Source organism: Schistocerca americana, chromosome 2 (assembly GCF_021461395.2).
Source record: "Schistocerca americana isolate TAMUIC-IGC-003095 chromosome 2, iqSchAmer2.1, whole genome shotgun sequence".
NCBI lineage: Eukaryota > Metazoa > Arthropoda > Insecta > Orthoptera > Acrididae > Schistocerca > Schistocerca americana.
Genome location: NC_060120.1, coordinates 822,359,696 through 822,379,641, shown reverse-complemented (window position 1 = coordinate 822,379,641; position 19,946 = coordinate 822,359,696). Strand labels below are relative to the sequence as shown.

The following is a 19,946-nucleotide window of genomic DNA, read 5'->3' as shown; positions in this document are numbered from 1 at the left end:
ATGGAATTCACGTATCGTACAGCCGTTACGGCGCCTTCCATGACCACTAGCGGCGTACGTCAGTCTCCCATAATGCCACCCCAAAACAGCAGAGAACCTCCACCTTGCTGCACTCGCTGGACAGTGTGTCTAAGGTGTTCGGCCTGACTGGGTTGCCTCCAAACACGTCTCCGACGATTGTCTGGTTGAAGTCATATGCGACTCTCATCGGTGAAGAGAACGTGATCCCAATCCTGAGCGGTCCATTCGGCATGTTGTTGGGCCCATCTGTACCGCGCTGCATAGTGTTGTGGTTGCAAAGATGGACCTCGTCATGGACGTCGGGAGTGAAGTTGCGCATCATGCAGCTCATTGCGCACAGTTTGAGCCGTCACACGACATCCTGTGGCTGCACAAAAAGCATTATTCAACGTGGTGGCGTTGCCGTCAGGATTCCTCCGAGCCATAATCCATAGATAGTGGTCATCCACTGCAGTACTGGCCCTTGGGCGGCCAGAGCGAGGCATGTCATCGACAGTTCCTGTGTCTCTGTATCTCCTCTATGTCCGAACAACATCGTTTTGGTTCACTCCGAGACGCCTGCATACTTCCTTTGTTGAGAGCCCTTCCTGGCACAGAGTAACAATGCGGACGCGATCGAACCGCGGTAATGACCGTCTACTCATAGTTGAACTACGGACAACACGAGCTGTGTACCTCCTTCCTCGTGGTGTGACTGGAACTGACCGGCTGTCGGATCCCCTCCGTCTAATAGACGCTGCTCATACATGGTTGTTTACATCTTTGGGCGGGTTTAGTGACATCTCTGAACAGTCAAAGGAATTGTGTATGTGACACAATCTCCACAGTCAAAGTCTATCTTCAGGAGTTCTGGGAATCGGGGTGATGCGAAACTTTTTTTGATGTGTGTAAAATTTATTTCATCGTTCTCACTTTTTAATAGAACCCTAAGGTCATTCTTACTTGATCACTATTCCTATTCAGTAGCAGAATATTTACTTAAAACAAGAAAATGCAGAATATCTTACTATAAGCTATACATCAATAGGCTAGTAGCCTGCTTATCCCCCTTAGAGCAAGAATTGAAAGGAAAATGATGCACGTTCATACTTGGCGATAAACACTTTCCTAAATGCTAACTGCATGCAAGGGGCACAATAAAATGTGTCCGATGGGTCCGTCTTTCGGTTTCGTCACTTATTTGTCTGGAACACCTCATGTAGACTTTCCTGTTTTTTCATTTCTACAAACGCCAGCGAACTAGCTGTCGTAGAGTCAAAATTGCATGGTGATGTTAAGCGTTGCAGTTTATGTTTGTAGCGCCGAGTGCCTATTAAGTCAGCATTTCCCCTCACACGTCTCTGCCCACCGCAAAGACCAATCTCGTCATCTAGATTTTTGTTCATCAGTTTCAGCAACTGTTTTTGAACAATGCCGATGGGAAGAAATAGCACATTAGTTGCGTTAAAAATTGTTTTTTAACGCAAATGCTGTGCTGTTTCACCATATCGGAAATCTTGTTATTCTATTCACACCGCCAACCCCCTCCCTCCACCCCCAAGTGCAATTGGAGTTGTTCTTTGTGCCACATAAGTTTGCTTCACACACTCAAGAAAAAAGACTGGACTCGATGAAAGGCTCAAAAAGTAGTAAGACCCCTTCAGAAAGTGAAAGTAAAATTATGTTTTACTACAGTTTCAAAAGAACGATTTCAAATACTGACTGAAAATTTCGAAAGAACATAATAAAAATATCATCACTCGATACTAACATTCCGACATCGATATACCGATGAAAGAAGTATGGTTGGTACATATATTGATACACCTTGGTAAAGACATCAACCAATCGATATTTCATCCACAGCTCTAATATAGACATGTCAACTAGGTAGGCAACGTAACATACAAGGGCACCGTCAGAACTGTGAACCACGTATTTTGATGAATCTTAGTTACGCTGTAGAGGGACCTGTCCTGTGTAACAGGCTAGCGCATTTACATGCAACGGCCCGCAGTATCCGAGGAAATCTATATTATAGTTTTATGCGTGTCTTCTACAATGGAACGCCGAAGAAACTGGTATCAGCATATGTATTCAAATACAGAGATATGTAAACAGACAGAATACGGCGCTCCGGTCGGCAACGCCTGCATAAGATAAGTGCCTGGCGCAGTTGTTAGATCGGTTACTGCTGGTACAATGGCAGGTTATCAAGATTTAAGTCAGTCTGAACGTGGTGTTATAGTCGGCGCACGAGCGATAGGACAAAGCATCTCCGAGCTAGCGATGAAGTGGGGATTTTCCTGTACGACCATTTCACGGGTGTACCGTGAATATCAGAAATCGGGTAAAATATCAAATCTCCGACATCACTGTGGCCGGAAAAAGATCCTACAAGAATGGGACCAACGATGAATGAAGAGAATCTTGCAACATGACAAAAGTGCAACCCTTCCGCCAATAACTGCAGATTTCAATGCTGGCCTTCAACGTGTGTCAGCGTGCGAACCATTCAATGAAACATCATCGATATGGGCATTCGGAGCCGAAGGCCCACCCATGTACACTTGATGACTGAACGACACAAAGCTTTACGCCTCACCTGGGCTCGTCGACACCGACATTAGACTGTTGATGACTGGAAACACGTTGCCTTGTCGGACGAGTCTCAAAAAAAAATGGTTCAAATGGCTCTGAGCACTATGGGACTTAACATCTGTGGTCATCAGTCCCCTAGAACTTAGAACTACTTAAACCTAACTAACCTAAGGACATCACACACATCCATGCCCGAGGCAGGATTCGAAGCTGCGACCGGAGCGGTCACGCGGTTCCAGACTGAAGCGCCTTTAACCGCACGGCCACACCGGCCGGCGGACGAGTCTCGTTCCAAATTGTATCGAGGGGATAGACAAGTACGGGTTTGGAGATAACCACATGAATCCACGGACCGTGCATGTCAGCAGGGGACTGTTCAATCTGGTGGAGGCTCTGTAATGATTTGGGGCGTGTGCAGTCGGAGTGATATGGCACACATGATACGTCTAGATACGACTCTGAAGGTGAAAGATATGTAAGCATCCTGTCTGATCACTTGCATCCATTCATGTGCATTGTGCATTCCGACAGAGTTGGGCAATTCCAGAATTGCTACAGGGTGGCTCCAGAAACGCTCTTCTGAGTTTAAACAGTTCCGCTGGCCACCAAACTCCCCAGACATGAATATTACTGAGCATATATGGAATGCCCTCCAACGTGCTGTTCAGAAGAGATCTCCGCCCCCTTGTACTCTTGCGGATTTACGGACAGCCCTGCAGGATTCATGATGTCATTTCCCTCCAGCATTACTTCAGACATTAGTTGAGTCCATGCCACGTCGTGTTGCGGCACTTCGTGCTCGAGGGCTCCCTACACGATATTAGGCAGGTATACCAGTTTCTTTGGCTCTTCAGTGCATATCCGTAACGTTGGTAATGTTTCGACCAAGCAAATGTAGCACAGCGGCTAAAGTTAACGGCTACCAAGGGTACAAATCTTGCAAGTGTACTTTTTAATTTCTTCGACGTAAAATTCTATAAAAATGCATTATTTAAGTCTGCATATATTTAGTACACCTGATTTCACAGGAATGATCAAATATGCGTGCTGCGTATCGGAGAAAGGACAATCTTTTTGAATCCAAACCATCTGTGTTTTCCGGTATCGCTTCTGAAAAATCAGTGTGCCTGCAAGGCATTAGCTTTACTTATATGTCCGTGGAGACTACGAATTTGTGTTTCGGTTGCTTGTACGACAAATACCATCCGTAACTCTGTTGTGGCGAAGTAAGTAAGAATAAAATGATTCTTTAACAAAGTTTGCTACGATGAGTGATATATTAATGCAATTACTAACCCGGAAGTGACTATTTTTGCTTAATTATGCGTGACATATCCTTTTTAATGATTTTATGTGCAATGAAATTGAAGAAGAAAGAGTACACGGGAAGGATTTGAACTCCTGCCGCAAGCGTTAGCCGGGAATTTTAGCCCCTGCACTACGCTCGCGTGGTCGAAACTTGAGTAACGCTGTAGGTACAGGCCGTGCAAATAGAATTTCTCGGATACTAGGGGCTGTCGCACAGAAAAACGTTAGCCAAGTACTCAGGACAGGTCCCCCTACAACATACACAAGACTCATCAAAATACGTTATCAAAAGGTTTGATGGTCCTCTTGTAAGACATTTTCCAAGTACTGAAGTTTCAGGTGTCACCGGTGATCGGTGAGGCGACATTAAAACGTGTTTACATGGAGCCATATCTCGTTGTGACTGTTATTGCGGTGATCAGTACATCTGGTTTGATGCCGCTCTTAGTCCTGTGTGATCTCCTTCATCTTTGCACAATTATTGCAACCTGCATCCGTCTCAACTTGTTTATTGTATCAAGCCTTAGTCTCACTCTACAATTTTTTCATCCCACTTCCCTCCATAGTCCTATCCTTCATGTCCCAGCATGTGTTTCATCAATCGATCCCTTCTTTTAGCCATTTCATAAATTCCTTTTCTCGAAAACTCGATTCAGTACCGCTTAGATAGTCATACGACCTAATCGTCTAATCTTCAGCAGTATTCTGTAGCATTACATTTCTAAAAGTTCTGTTTTCTTGTCTGGCCTGCTTATGGTTCGAGTTTTATTTTCGTGAATGGCTGTGCTCTAGACAAATACTTTACATAATGAACGACTTACTAACAATCAAATTTACATTCTATATTAATAAATAATGAATAGGAAAATAGGAATGCGGGTAAGCTACTACAAACAGCATAGTGAACGCATTATTGTGGCCAAGATAGATACGAAGCCCACGCCTACTACAGTAGTACAAGTTTATATGCCAACTAGCTCTGCAGATGACGAAGAAATTGAAGAAATGTATGATGAAATAAAAGAAATTATTCAGATTGTGAAGGGAGACGAAAATTTAATAGTCATGGGTGACTGGAATTCGAGTGTAGGAAAAGGGAGAGAAGGAAACATAGTAGGTGAATATGGATTGGGGGACAGAAATGAAAGAGGAAGCCGCCTGGTCGAATTTTGCACAGAGCACAACATAATCATAACTAACACTTGGTTTAAGAATCATGAAAGAAGGTTGTATACATGGAAGAACCCTGGCGATACTAAAAGGTATCAGATAGATTATATAATGGTAAGACAGAGATTTAGGAACCAGGTTTTAAATTGTAAGACATTTCCAGGGGCAGATGTGGACTCTGACCACAATCTATTGGTTATGACCTGTAGATTAAAACTGAAGAAACTGCAAAAAGGTGGGAATTTAAGGAGATGGGACCTGGATAAACTAAAAGAACCAGAGGTTGTACAGAGATTCAGGGAGAGCATAAGGGAGCAATTGACAGGAATGGGGGAAATAAATACAGTAGAAGAAGAATGGGTAGCTTTGAGGGATGAAGTAGTGAAGGCAGCAGAGGATCAAGTAGGTAAAAAGACGAGGGCTAGTAGAAATCCTTGGGTAACAGAAGAAATATTGAATTTAATTGATGAAAGGAGAAAATATAAAAATGCAGTAAGTGAAACAGGCAGAAAGGAATACAAACGTCTCAAAAATGAGATCGACAGGAAGTGCAAAATGGCTAAGCAGGGATGGCTAGAGGACAAATGTAAGGATGTAGAGGCTTATCTCACTAGGGGTAAGATAGATACCGCCTACAGGAAAATTAAAGAGACCTTTGGAGATAAGAGAACGACTTGTATGAATATCAAGACCTCAGATGGAAACCCAGTTCTAAGCAAAGAAGGGAAAGCAGAAAGGTGGAAGGAGTATATAGAGGGTCTATACAAGGGCGATGTACTTGAGGACAATATTATGGAAATGGAAGAGGATGTAGATGCAGATGAAATGGGAGATATGATACTGCGTGAAGAGTTTGACAGAGCACTGAAAGACCTAAGTCGAAACAAGGCCCCCGGAGTAGACAATATTCCATTGGAACTACTGACGGCCGTGGGAGAGCCAGTCCTGACAAAACTCTACCATCTGGTGAGCAAGATGTATGAAACAGGCGAAATACCCACAGACTTCAAGAAGAATATAATAATTCCAATCCCAAAGAAAGCAGGTGTTGACAGATGTGAAAATTACCGAACTATCAGTTTAATAAGTCACAGCTGCAAAATACTAACACGAATTCTTTACAGACGAATGGAAAAACTAGTAGAAGCCAACCTCGGGGAAGATCAGTTTGGATTCCGTAGAAACACTGGAACACGTGAGGCAATACTGACCTTACGACTTATCTTAGAAGAAAGATTAAGGAAAGGCAAACCTACGTTTCTAGCATTTGTAGACTTAGAGAAAGCTTTTGACAATGTTGACTGGAATACTCTCTTTCAAATTCTAAAGGTGGCAGGGGTAAAATACAGGGAGCGAAAGGCTATTTACAATTTGTACAGAAACCAGATGGCAGTTATAAGAGTCGAGGGACATGAAAGGGAAGCAGTGGTTGGGAAGGGAGTAAGACAGGGTTGTAGCCTCTCCCCGATGTTGTTCAATCTGTATATTGAGCAAGCAGTAAAGGAAACAAAAGAAAAATTCGGAGTAGGTATTAAAATTCATGGAGAAGAAATAAAAACTTTGAGGTTCGCCGATGACATTGTAATTCTGTCAGAGACAGCAAAGGACTTGGAAGAGCAGTTGAATGGAATGGACAGTGTCTTGAAAGGGGGATATAAGATGAACATCAACAAAAGCAAAACAAGGATAATGGAATGTAGTCTAATTAAGTCGGGTGATGCTGAGGGAATTAGATTAGGAAATGAGGCACTTAAAGTAGTAAAGGAGTTTTGCTATTTGGGGAGCAAAATAACTGATGATGGTCGAAGTAGAGAGGATATAAAATGTAGGCTGGCAATGGCAAGGAAAGCGTTTCTGAAGAAGAGAAATTTGTTAACATCCAGTATAGATTTAAGTGTCAGGAAGTCATTTCTGAAAGTATTCGTATGGAGTGTAGCCATGTATGGAAGTGAAACATGGACGATAAATAGTTTGGACAAGAAGAGAATAGAAGCTTTCGAAATGTGGTGCTACAGAAGAATGCTGAAGATTAGATGGGTAGATCACATAACTAATGAGGAAGTATTGAATAGGATTGGGGAGAAGAGAAGTTTGTGGCACAACTTGACCAGAAGAAGGGATCGGTTGGTAGGACATGTTCTGAGGCATCAAGGGATCACCAATTTAGTATTGGAGGGCAGCGTGGAGGGTAAAAATCGTAGAGGGAGACCAAGAGATGAATACACTAAGCAGATTCAGAAGGATGTAGGTTGCAGTAGGTACTGGGAGATGAAAAAGCTTGCACAGGATAGAGTAGCATGGAGAGCTGCATCAAACCAGTCTCAGGACTGAAGACCACAACAACAACAACAACAATTAATAAACTTACATTCTATATTATTACTGCCAATCTGCATGTAATTCCTCTGTATTTTGGCCACCGTCGGTAATTTGGCTGCCCGAATAGCAGAACTCGCCTACTACTTCTAGTTTCTCATTTCTTAATCTAATTCCTTGTGTATCGCCTGATTCGATTCGACTACATTCCTAAGTTCCATCACCTTCGTTTTACCTTTATTGATGTTCAGCTTATAATCTCTTTTCGAAACATTACTGTCCGCTCAACTGATTTTCCAAGTGCTCTGCCGTCTCTGACAGAATTACAATGTCTTCTGCTAACCTCACACTTTGTATTTATTTGAAATGCGGTAGGGAACTGGTGTTGAATGACAGGATAATGGCCATAATCTTTTGGAAGCAAGGCAACTGGTTGTAATTTTGGCAAAACCTCTAAAATAACATTTAAGAAAAAAAATGTAAGAAAAGAATCTTAAGAAAATTTTTCTGATGTCTTGACCTTAAATCCAAGCCTTAACACAGACGGTTAATATCAACAATGTGACGTTTAACAGTACAACCCAAATTTAAGCAAGTAAGCAATCCAAGTAAATAAGCTGATGGCAAACTTACATAAACACAATTAGTTGTCGTGCGGACAAGGTGCCTGTGTGCGGCGAAAACTACACTCAACACAGTTGACCAACTGTTTCTAGGCTCTCGCGTTAGTACGATTAACGGAGAGAGCGTCCACTTCAGGATTAATCATTTCTTTTACTTAATGTCGTTTTAGCGGATCTCACAATATAAACCACACGTGGACTCTAGGTGTTCTGTAACATATAAATTGCTAGTTAACAAGTTTAGAAAAAATTACAACACGAAAATACACTGGAAAAAATTGGAAAAAGCGAGTCGTGCGCTGAAATCACGCAATGTAACGCTTTAATTTGCATAACGCCAGTTAGCCAGCAAAACCCCGCCAAGAGGCTTCCACACCGTCGGCTTAACAGTTAAAAATACGCAGTAAAATGACTTGAATGATATCTCTTGAAAAGTTCACAAAAACTGCTTCACAGAGGGCGATGAATGACCAGGATGGTAAGTAAGAGAATAGCCTTTTCACACATAAATTATGAGGTTGGTTCAAAAAATGGCTCTAAGCACTATGGGACTTGACATCTGAGGTCATCAGTCCCCTAGATTTAGAACTACTTAAACCTAACTAACCTAAGGACAGCACACACATCCATACCCGAGGCAGGATTCGAACCTGCGACCGTAGCAGCAGCGCGGTTCCGGACTGAAGCGCCTAGAACAGTTGGCCACAGCGGCCGGCTGTGACGTTGGGACTGTAATTGAATGCTCACTATAGTTCCCAGGAAGCAGGAGCATAATAACCGTCCAATCAATAGCTGCAATCGGTTGAGTATATTCACCAATCGCCCTCGTGTTCAATCTTTTGGAACTGGGGACAGGAAACCAACCCGGCACCACAATGAACACTAACTTCTTCGGAATAATCTAAATTCAAGTAAGTGTCCAAGCAACACACCGAAACAACGTCTACACTGATCTGGCCGACTCATCCCAAATGCAGCAGCAAACCAAGGATCTTATCGGGCACGATGCCACGGCTGTAACTACTCACCGTCGCCACACAAACTGCTAGACACCCGATCACTGAGACAGTACAACCGTCCCCGTGGTCGCGCTTAAATCGACCTAATCGTCACTGCGCTTCCCTCTGGGGCTGGAAAATCGCTCTGACTCTACCACCGCCAATGATGCTACCAACCAGGGGGAAACTGAATCGCGCTACGATATATCCGCACGACACATTATTCTCCCTCAACTTTATTTGCCTTTCCAAATTTCTTTTTTCTTTCCACTAGTTCTCATTACTGCAGTCTCAGTGTACAGACATAACATCTGAGATCATCAGTCCCCTAGAACTTAGAACTACTTAAACCTAACTAACCAGGATTCAAACTTGCGACCGCAGCGGTCGCGTGGTTCCAAACTGAAGCGCCTAGAACCACTCGGCCGCAGCAGCCGACACTACTGCTTCCTTTCCAAGTCTTTCCCCTCTTATAACTGCAGCCTTGGTTATATACAAGTTGTAGATAACATTTCTTTCCCTGTGTTTTATCCATGCTACCTTAAGAATTACCGAGCGGGGTGGCGCAGTGGTTAGACACTGGACTCGCATTCGGGAGGACGACGGTTCAATCCCGCGTCCGGCCATCCTGATTTAGGTTTTCCGTGATTTCCCTAAATCATTCCAGGCAAATGCCGGGATGGTTCCTCTGAAAGGGCACGGCCGCCTTCCTTCCCCATCCTTCCCTAATCCGATGAGACCGATGACCACGCTGTCTGGTCTCCTTCCCCAAACCAACCAACCAACCAACCTTAACAATTTCTAATATGTATTCCAGTCAACATTGTAGAAAGCTTTCTCCGAATATACAAATGCTGTAAACATACGTTTGCCTTTCTCTATTCTTTCTTCTGAAATAAGTCGTAGGGTCAGTACTGCAGTCAGTATTCCAGAACCCAAATTGGTCCTCATCGAGGTAAGCCTCTGCCAGTCTTCTGTGCAGCATGATTTACCGGAATCTGCGAAATGACGAGCCACAGATAACACGGTCACGGCTGAGGTACAAATATACAGACGAAAAAAATTCCCAAAGCCAAGAAGGAGTTGTGCAACATATACGAAAAGTGGTAGTCGTATGCCTACATCTGGAAGTTGATGTCTGTTCAACTTTCACGTCAGTCGCATAAAACTGGCGCTAATAGCGCCCTATGGGGACGCAAATCAGGTTTGCTTTAAACACACGCTGCAACGGTCGTGAGCTTTAGTTACCTTTGAGATTGGACGTGGTGAGTTAATGTTAGTCAAGAATGTCTAAAGACGACAAAGACGCCATTTCAACACTTCACTGAGTTTGAACGAGGTCGTGCAATCGCGCTACGAGGAGCTAGTTTTTCCTTCTGCGATATTGCAGGGAGACTTGGCAGGAATGTAGTAACTGTACGTGATTTCTGGTAGCGATAGTCACGAGAACGTACAGTCGCAAGAAAACTGGGCTCTGGACGGCCACGTGGCACTACCGAGAGGGGAGACCATCGAGTTCGGTGTATGGCTCTGGCTCACGGTACTGAATCTGCAGCAGCAATTTGAGCAGCAGTTGGCACCATAGTGACACAATGAACCGTTGCAAATCGGTTACTTCAAGGACAGCTCCGAGCCAGAAGCCCGATAGCTTTCCTTCCACTGCCATTTGCGACTTCGTTGGTGTTCATTGAAGGGCAGGGTAGAGGTCTTTTGTGTTTTCTGATGAAAGCTGATTCTGCCTCAGTGCCAGCGATGGTCGTGTATTGGTTAGTAGGAAACTGGTTGAAGGCCTGCAACCAATCTGTCTACGCGCTAGACACACTGGACATACACTCGTAATTATGGTCTTGGGTGCGATTTCGTATGACAGCAGGAGTATTCTCGTGGTTATCCCACGACCCTGACTGCAAATTTGTACGTCAGTCTGGTGTTTCGACCTGCTGATGCCATTCATGAAGAGCATTCCAAGGGGTGTTTTCCAGCAGAATAATTCTCGCCCACATACCGCTGTTGTAAACCAACATGCTCTACAGAGTATCGATATGTTGCCAGGACTTGCTCTATCACCAGATCTGTCTCCAAGCGAGCACCTATGGGAGATCACTGGACGATAACTCCAGCGTCATCCACAACCAGCATTAACCGTTGCTGTGTTGACCAACCAAGTGTAACAGGCATGGAACCCCATCCCAGAAACCGACATCCGGAATCTGTACAACACAATGCACGCACTTTTGCATGCTTACATTCTACATTCTGGCGGTTACGCCGGATATTAACGTCCCAGCATTTCAAATTTTCAGCGGTTTTTCTCGCAATGTTAATCACTTAAGTAAGCTACCAAGGTAAATGTATTCCATAAACTTCATTACTCTACATTCATTATTTTTTGATGTTGCATTTTTTACCGTCAGTGCATATGCGTACTGATACTGGCGAAAACTTGCACCATGTACCCAACTAGACACACCAGCAGGAAGCTGAAAGAACTTATCATTGCCACTTTTCTTTGTCAAAGCCTGCCCAGCTTTTTGATATTTCGGTACATCTTCTACCCGTAGAGTCTCTCGATATAATTCTTCAGGCTTCCCCTGCGATCTGTTGACATCTCGAGGTGTCCGGTTTTCTGCCGGGTATGGAGTTATCCATGCACAATATCCACTTTATTAACGGTTTGCTCGCTTTTGTTTTGGCTTACCTAGCGGCGCGTTACGATACTTTGGTGCGATGATTTCAGTTTGTATCAGAACTGACGACATATGCCTGCGAAAAACAAAAATTACCAACATAACTTAATTTTTTAGTGGTGATAATCCTTGGGAGAGCCAGTCCTGACAAAACTCTACCATCTGGTGAGCAAGATGTATGAGACCGGCGAAATACCGTCCGACTTCAAGAAGAATATAATAATTCCAATCCCAAAGAAATCAGGTGTTGACAGATGTGAAAATTACCGAACTATCAGTTTAATAAGTCACAGCTGCAAAATACTAACGCGAATTCTTTACAGACGAATGTAAAAACTGATAAAGACCGACCTCAGGGAAGATCAGTTTGGATTCCGTAGAAATATTGGAACACGTGAGGCAATACTGACCTTACGATTCACCTTAGAAGAAAGATTAAGGAAAGATAAACCTACGTTCCTAGCTTTTGTAGACTTAGGGAAAGCTTTTGACAATGTTGATTGGAATACTCTCTTTCAAATTCTAAAGGTGGCAGGGGTAACATACAGGGAGCGAAAGGCTATTTACAATTTGTACAGAAACCAGATGGCAGTTATAAGAGTCGAGGGACGTGAAAGGGAAGCAGTGGTTGCGAAGGGAGTGAGACAGAGTTGTAGCCTCTCCCCGATGTTATTCAATCTGTATATTGAGCAAGCAGTAAAGCAAACAAAAGAAAAATTCAGGGTAGGTATTATAATCCATGGAGAAGAAATAAAAACTTTGAGGTTCGCCGATGAAATTGTAATTCTGTCAGAGATAGCAAAGGACTTGGAAGAGCAGTTGAACGGAATGGGCAGTGTCTTGAAAGGAGGATATAAGATGAACATCAACAAAAAATAATCGTAGAGGGAGACCAAGAGATGAATACACTAAGCAGATGCAGAAGGATGTAGGTTGCAGTAGGTACTGGGAGATGAAGAAGCCTGGACAGGATAGAGTAGCATGGAGAGCTGCATCAAACCAGTCTCAGGACTGAAGACAACAACAACAACAACAACAACAACAATTAAAGCTATACGGTTGCCCCTCGCGTTATGCTGTTCCAGGATGTTCGAGCCTCGGGCAACGTGCGAGTGCTCGGAGGCGCAAATGGAGCTGATACAGGCGCTGGAGCGGCGGGACCTGTCCGCTTTCCGCGAACTACTGGCGCGGCCCGACGTCGACCCCGACCACTGGTACGGCCGGCCCTACAAGGGCACCTGCCTCATGATCGCCTGCTCCGAGCCGGGCGCGGAGCCCTTCGTCGTCGAGCTCATCAAGGCTGGCGCCAGCCGCCACTGCTACCCCCGCCACAGCACCGCGTCGGCGCCGCGGCCGTCAACCTTGTCCCTGCATTCGGTGAGCTTGCAGCTCCGTTCAGAAGTCAATGAAGTTCGTCGCCAACAGTAACCCATATTGTACCAGCCTCCAGTTCCTTCCGTGAAAATTATTTTCCCCCCTAAAGAAACTGACCTGATACACCTCTATCAGTGTTTGAGGAAATAACTTCCACAGCTGGAAATGCCGCCCTAATTAAAATAGTTCGGGATATTATAGGTTACCGGCGCTGAGGACAGTCTTGAGAAATAATACTGAAAACTTTGTCTGATAATTGCCTCGAACAATTAGTCCAACTATCCATACGTGAAAGAAATATTCCAGACTTGTGGTCGTCAAATATTTTTGCTTACAAGCCGATATTGACCATTGTAGAGCGAAATCTCGGGCCGCATGTTGAGGAGGGGGAGGCGGGGGTGGGAAAGTGACCACTCAAAGAGACATTCAATTTTCACCAAACCATAGTTACTGATGGAAGCTTACACGTTTTAAATCTATGTGCTATAAGGTATCCTAGCAAATATTTCTAAGTGCCAAATAAAAAATATATTCATTTCTAATTCTTCAGTTAAAATGTGATATACACTTTCAGATGACATATGGCAAGCGTGAGCAATTTCATGCACTTTCAATAGGCGATCTACATTACCATTTTGTGAACTTTTACAATGATTTCTCGAGTAGTGACACATCTTGGCCGACCACTGCGCGAATCATCATCTAAGCTCTCCCGATCAAATTTAAATGTGAACTTGGCAACATGGCTTGAGTCCAGTATGAAGGAGCAGAGTCCCCCAGTTTATTCTGGAAATCGGCACGAACGTCCTTTGCTTTCATTCCTTTCTTCGCGAAGTACTTAATCACTGCTCAAATCTCGATTTTTCCATCTTCGCAAATCACTACGTGGGAACAACAACAGAGCCTCGTCACCGCCACAGCTCTCTTCCAAGAGCACTGACGTGGCACGTGTTTCCAGGCAACAGTCCAATGACTATCACGTGAACAACTCGTTGTGCTGACCTCTCGTGGTGATTCCGAGAAATTTTCAAAACACCCTCGTATTAGCCTGCCAAAAGTACTAGTACAGCATCTATTTATCTCAGAGAGATCTCAGTCAGTGTTTTATGCATTCGAGACATAAAAAGCTGGACTAGCACTTCGTATGTTTGTCACGAAGGAACCAGTAGATACTTTCACTGACAGATTCTGGACGTTCCAAACTTTTTCAGCAGTATTTTCCAGTGAGAGGACACAGCTTTTTACCTTGTGATCGTGACTCTGATATCACTTCGGATAAGTTTCGACAGAATATTCACTGTTCGTCAAACAACACAGCACATTCTACACTCCTGCAAATGGAAAAAAGAACACATTGACACCGGTGTGTCAGACCCACCATACTTGCTCCGGACACTGCGAGAGGGCTGTACAAGCAATGATCACAAGCACGGCACAGCGGACACACCAGGAACCGCGGTGTTGGCCGTCGAATGGCGCTAGCTGCGCAGCATTTGTGCACCGCCGCCGTCAGTGTCAGCCAGTTTGCCGTGGCATACGGAGCTCCATCGCAGTCTTTAACACTGGTAGCATGCCGCGACAGCGTGGACGTGAACCGTATGTGCAGTTGACGGACTTTGAGCGAGGGCGTATAGTGGGCATGCGGGAGGCTGGGTGGACGTACCGCCGAATTGCTCAACACGTGGGGCGTGAGGTCTCCACAGTACATCGATGTTGTCGCCAGTGGTCGGCGGAAGGTGCACGTGCCCGTCGACCTGGGACCGGACCGCAGCGACGCACGGATGCACGCCAAGACCGTAGGATCCTACGCAGTGCCGTACGGGACCGCACCGCCACTTCCCAGCAAATTAGGGACACAGTTGCTCCTGGGGTATCGGCGAGGACCATTCGCAACCGTCTCCATGAAGCTGGGCTACGGTCCCGCACACCGTTAGGCCGTCTTCCGCTCGCGCCCCAACATCGTGCAGCCCGCCTCCAGTGGTGTCGCGACAGGCGTGAATGGAGGGACGAATGGAGACGTGTCGTCTTCAGCGATGAGAGTCGCTTCTGCCTTGGTGCCAATGATGGTCGTATGCGTGTTTGGCGCCGTGCAGGTGAGCGCCACAATCAGGACTGCATACGACCGAGGCACACAGGGCCAACACCCGGCATCATGGTGTGGGGAGCGATCTCCTACACTGGCCGTACACCACTGGTGATCGTCGAGGGGACACTGAATAGTGCACGGTACATCCAAACTGTCATCGAACCCATCGTTCTACCATTCCTAGACCGGCAAGGGAACTTGCTGTTCCAACAGGACAATGCACGTCCGCATGTATCCCGTGCCACCCAACGTGTTCTAGAAGGTGTAAGTCAACTACCCTGGCCAGCAAGATCTCCGGATCTGTCCCCCATTGAGCATGTTTGGGACTGGATGAAGCGTCGTCTCACGCGGTCTGCACGTCCAGCACGAACGCTGGTCCAACTGAGGCGCCAGGTGGAAATGGCATGGCAAGCCGTTCCACAGGACTACATCCAGCATCTCTACGATCGTCTCCATGGGAGAATAGCAGCCTGCATTGCTGCGAAAGGTGGATATACACTGTACTAGTGCCGACATTGTGCATGCTCTGTTGCCTGTGTCTATGTGCCTGTGGTTCTGTCAGTGTGATCATGTGATGTATCTGACCCCAGGAATGTGTCAATAAAGTTTCCCCTTCCTGGGACAATGAATTCACGGTGTTCTTATTTCAATTTCCAGGAGTGTAGAAAGCAGTACAAAATCAGGAAAATTTATAGTTACAGAAGTTGACACATCAGACATTCTGGACTTAAAAGGTTGGTGGACAAAATATTATAAGAAGACGACAGTTTCTGAAGAAACAAGGTACAAGCTAAGATGTGACAGATGTAACTTTGCACTCACCAGTTCCTTTCACTTTGTTTAGTCGAGTGACAGAGTTGGGTTCATAAAACGCTCGACGTGTATCAACGAATTAGTGAGCCAACATTCATCATGGCCCATCAGCGAGAACCTGTACCTTCTCCAACAAACCCCGCCTACCCAGCAGGATCGGTGCCAATTAAAGTGCAAAAAATTCAAGTCGCAGAAAAGATGTAGCGGTATGTTCCAAGTGAGCGTACGCAATTCTACGAGGAACTTTTGAGCTGGACTACTGACGATGACTGAGGAACAGTTCATCCCAAGTGGAAAGGCTTGAGTTTTATGTACCTTTTCTAATATTTCTAAATGTTTCTTTTACCAGTTTAAAGGTATTATGTCCATTCTCTGTGGCTTAGAATCGTTTTTGTAGCGTTTAATTCACTAACGTGGCCTAATATCAACATTTTGTTCTGTCTTCTTCCTATGAGACCATTTTTTTAAAGGCAGATGTTTTCACATTTTAAATATACATAACATTGTATGTATTTGTATTCACTTAACAGTTAATGTATATACGAATCAAGGGACACCTATACTACTATTTCATACGAGCAAACTTTCTTATTTCCTGGAATTTTTCTTCCAAAACAGTTTTTTTAGTTTCCCACTAAGTTGGTTTTCTTGACTTACGCCCTTTTTAAAAAGACCGATTCATTTTCACATTTCTAAACATTTAAAGAAAACTGCCAACCTTTCGAAGTTTCAAATTTTATCAAGATCTGGTTGTTTATTCGTGTAACTTTTTTCTAGACTGTACTTCATTATAGATAATTGCCTCTTCCGTAAAAATAACAAATGAACAGCAAGGGTAACTCATGTCCCTGAGGCACATCCGAAGTTACTTCGACATCTGCTGATGAGTTAGCATCCAAGAAAATATCCTGCATACTACTTACCAAGAAATCCTCAATCCAGTCACAAATTTCGCTTGATGCCCCATATTGTTGCACTTTTGATTACAAGTGCAGGTGTGGTACTGAGTCAAATGCTTTTCGGAAGTCGAGAAATGAGGCACGTATCTACCCAACTACCTTGATCCATGGCTTTAGAATGTCATGTGAGAAACGTGTGAGTTGGGTTTCACATGATCGACGTTTTTGGAATATGTGCTGCGTGGTATGGAAGTCATTATGTTCAAGATAGCTGATCATATTTGAGCTCAGAATGAGTTATACGACTCTACAACAAATGAATTAAAAGGGTATTGGATGGTAGTTTCGTGTATCACTTCTGATAGCCTTCCTGCATATGAATGTGACTTGTACTTTCTTCCAAGTCCTAAAAAATGGTTCAAATGGCTCTGAGCACTATGGGACTTAACATCTATGGTCATCAGTCCCCTAGAACTTAGAACCACTTAAACCTAACTAACCTAAGGACATCACACAACACCCAGTCATCACGAGGCAGAGGAAATCCCTGACCCCGCCGGGAATCTTTTTTTTTTTAACCATATATAGTTATTTAAATATACTAACAACGATACATTAAAAAAAGACATTTTATTCTATTAATCTATTATATTCCTAGTGTTGGTTAATATTACTGTCATTTTATATGTTTTCGTTTTTATATTTTCCCTTTTTCGTTTTTCTCTTATTGTTGTTCCTTAAACCCTTTTACATGGCCATTTGTCGTCTTTTTTTTTTTTTTTTGAGGGGGTAGACACTGCAGGACAGGCATAACAGTTTATATTTGGCATCGATGCATTGATTTTGAGTTTATGTTTCTGTATGTGATGCACTTGTGATGCCACAGGCACATTGTATATTCTGGTTTGATCTCTTCCTCTAGTTACACTATTAAGTGGGACAGTATGAGGGAAACGTCACCATGATAGGAGGAGCAGAAGTGGAAGAAACTTTTTTTACATATACTACAGAATATACCTAAATTGAAGAAGAGAGAAAATTTTGTCGTATTACATAAGAGAAGCAGAAAGGATAGTGTGAGTAATCAATAGAATTTTATAGGCACAAAGTAAAAAATATATATAATAATAATAATGAGTAGTTGGCACTTTCCACTAAGTAATGCTTGTTTCCTATTCAGTATAGTACAATAATGGAAGAAAAGTTAATTTAAAAAAACTGGTAGTACTACTGTGCATACTTTTGACACTGTTTTGGTTGCGAGCCTGACAGATGTTTCGTGAGAAGCACTTTGTATCACTGATTTCACTTTATACTACTATACTTCACTATTTGATGCGAGAAGAGAAAGCACTTTATCTTTTGTGTTGCACTTGTTCACTATTACTGCACACGTTATTCTTGTGGTGAGTGTGGTGAGGTGGCTGGTGGCGGTGCTGAGGGTCACAGGCTGGGAAGGACTCTGGCGATTGCTGTCTGAAGTGGACTCTGCAGGAAGTTTTTGAAGTTCTCGTGGTATCGCCTGTGCTGCTGGGCCGTCTTGTTTTCCTCCCAGAGGTCCATCAGGAAGGCCAGCTGGTCGGTCTGCCTCCGCGCTACGATGGCGTGTGCCGCCATGGCGAGGATCCAGAGAGTCGCCAGTCGCTTGGGCCGTGGAAATGGGTTGCAGTCTGGGGCGGTGATTGCTTCCACTCTGATGCTTCCCGGCGCCGTCCTGTTGATGTGGGCCACCATCTGCTGGCACGCTTCCCAGATGTTGATGGCATTCCCGCACGTGAATCGGTGCTCGAGGGTGTCGGTCATGCCACATACGTCACACTTGTCACTTGCGACGAGTTTTATCTCCGCCAGTCTTTGGTTGGTTGGTACCGTTCTGTTAATTATTTTGTACCACGTCTCCTTCGCATGTATAGGCAACACGTTTTCCGAGACGTTCCCCCATATTTGTTTCCAATTGTATTGCGGGAGTTTGTGTTCAATTTTGTTTTTTGCCGGCTTCCCCCTGAGGGCCCAGTATATTCTCTTGGCTGTTCTGTGGCTGGGGCTCGCCACGGTGTCCAGAACGTAACTTTTGTTGGCGTAGTGCAGCCTGACGTGTCGCATTCTGAAGGGAATGTGCCTCATGTCGACCGGCGCTTCTTGTGATGCGGGCTTGTATCTTCCAATTATCTTGGCTGTGACGCTGTCAGGGTTTTTGTCCTGGATGGAGAGCGTCCGTTTCAGTAGAAGGGCTGCACATTTGGTCTTTATATCAACTAGACCTAGTCCCCCTTCTTTCGTTGGCAGCGAGCACGTTGCTTGCGCCACTTTGAATATATTTCGACGCCACAACAGGTAGTACACTGCGCTCGTTAGTGCTCGCGCAATTTCTGTCTGGATGCTTAAGATTTGTGCCAGGTACCAAGCTTTCGACAGGATCGTCGTGTTTATCAGTTCTGTTTTCTGGTGGATTGTTAGCTTCCGGTTCGCGTGCTGTCTGGAGAGACCTCTTATGGTGTGTAGCACGTCCCTCCAGTTGTATGCGGCCATTCTACGTGGACAAGACTGTATATATATTCCAAGAACTGTATGGCTTTCTGCTGTTTTATACCACTGGCTGTCTGGTTTGAGTCGTTGATTCCCTATGGGCAGTAGCACTGTTTTTCTGGGGTTGGTTTGGGCGCCTGACGCTTTTTGGAATGTATTCATGATGGTTTCTACTTTCCCAATATCTTCCTGGTCTTCAATAAAGATGCCTAGGTCGTCAGCGTAGGCTATACATGCTACTGCTTTGCCTCCTACGGAGAAGCCTCTGATGTCGTTTGTGAGTTTCCGCAGCAGCGGGTCCAGTGCTATAGCGAATAGAGCCATTGACAATGGACAGCCTTGCCTCACGGATCTGTCCAGTTTTATCAGTTTTGTTTCCCAACTATTGATTATTACTGTCGATCTCGCAGTACTTAGTTTCTTCTGGATGATTGTGATGAATTTTTGCCCAAACCCGAGTCTGTTTAGTGTCTCTACGAGATATTTGCGGTCGATCCTGTCGAAGGCTTTGTTGAAGTCCACCGAAATTATGGCACCTGCGCTTC

General features: G+C 44.4%; 1 protein-coding gene across 1 annotated transcript in view; it reads left to right on the top strand.

Moving 5' to 3' along the window:
* The window catches only part of LOC124596215, a 108,462-nt gene that overhangs the window by 70,575 nt on the left and 17,941 nt on the right, over positions 1 to 19,946 (top strand). The window contains exon 2 of the mRNA XM_047135269.1: positions 12,789 to 13,080. Within this exon, the coding sequence (XP_046991225.1) occupies positions 12,790 to 13,080 (291 nt within the window). The 5' untranslated portion in view covers position 12,789. The remainder of the gene's footprint in view (positions 1 to 12,788; positions 13,081 to 19,946) is intronic.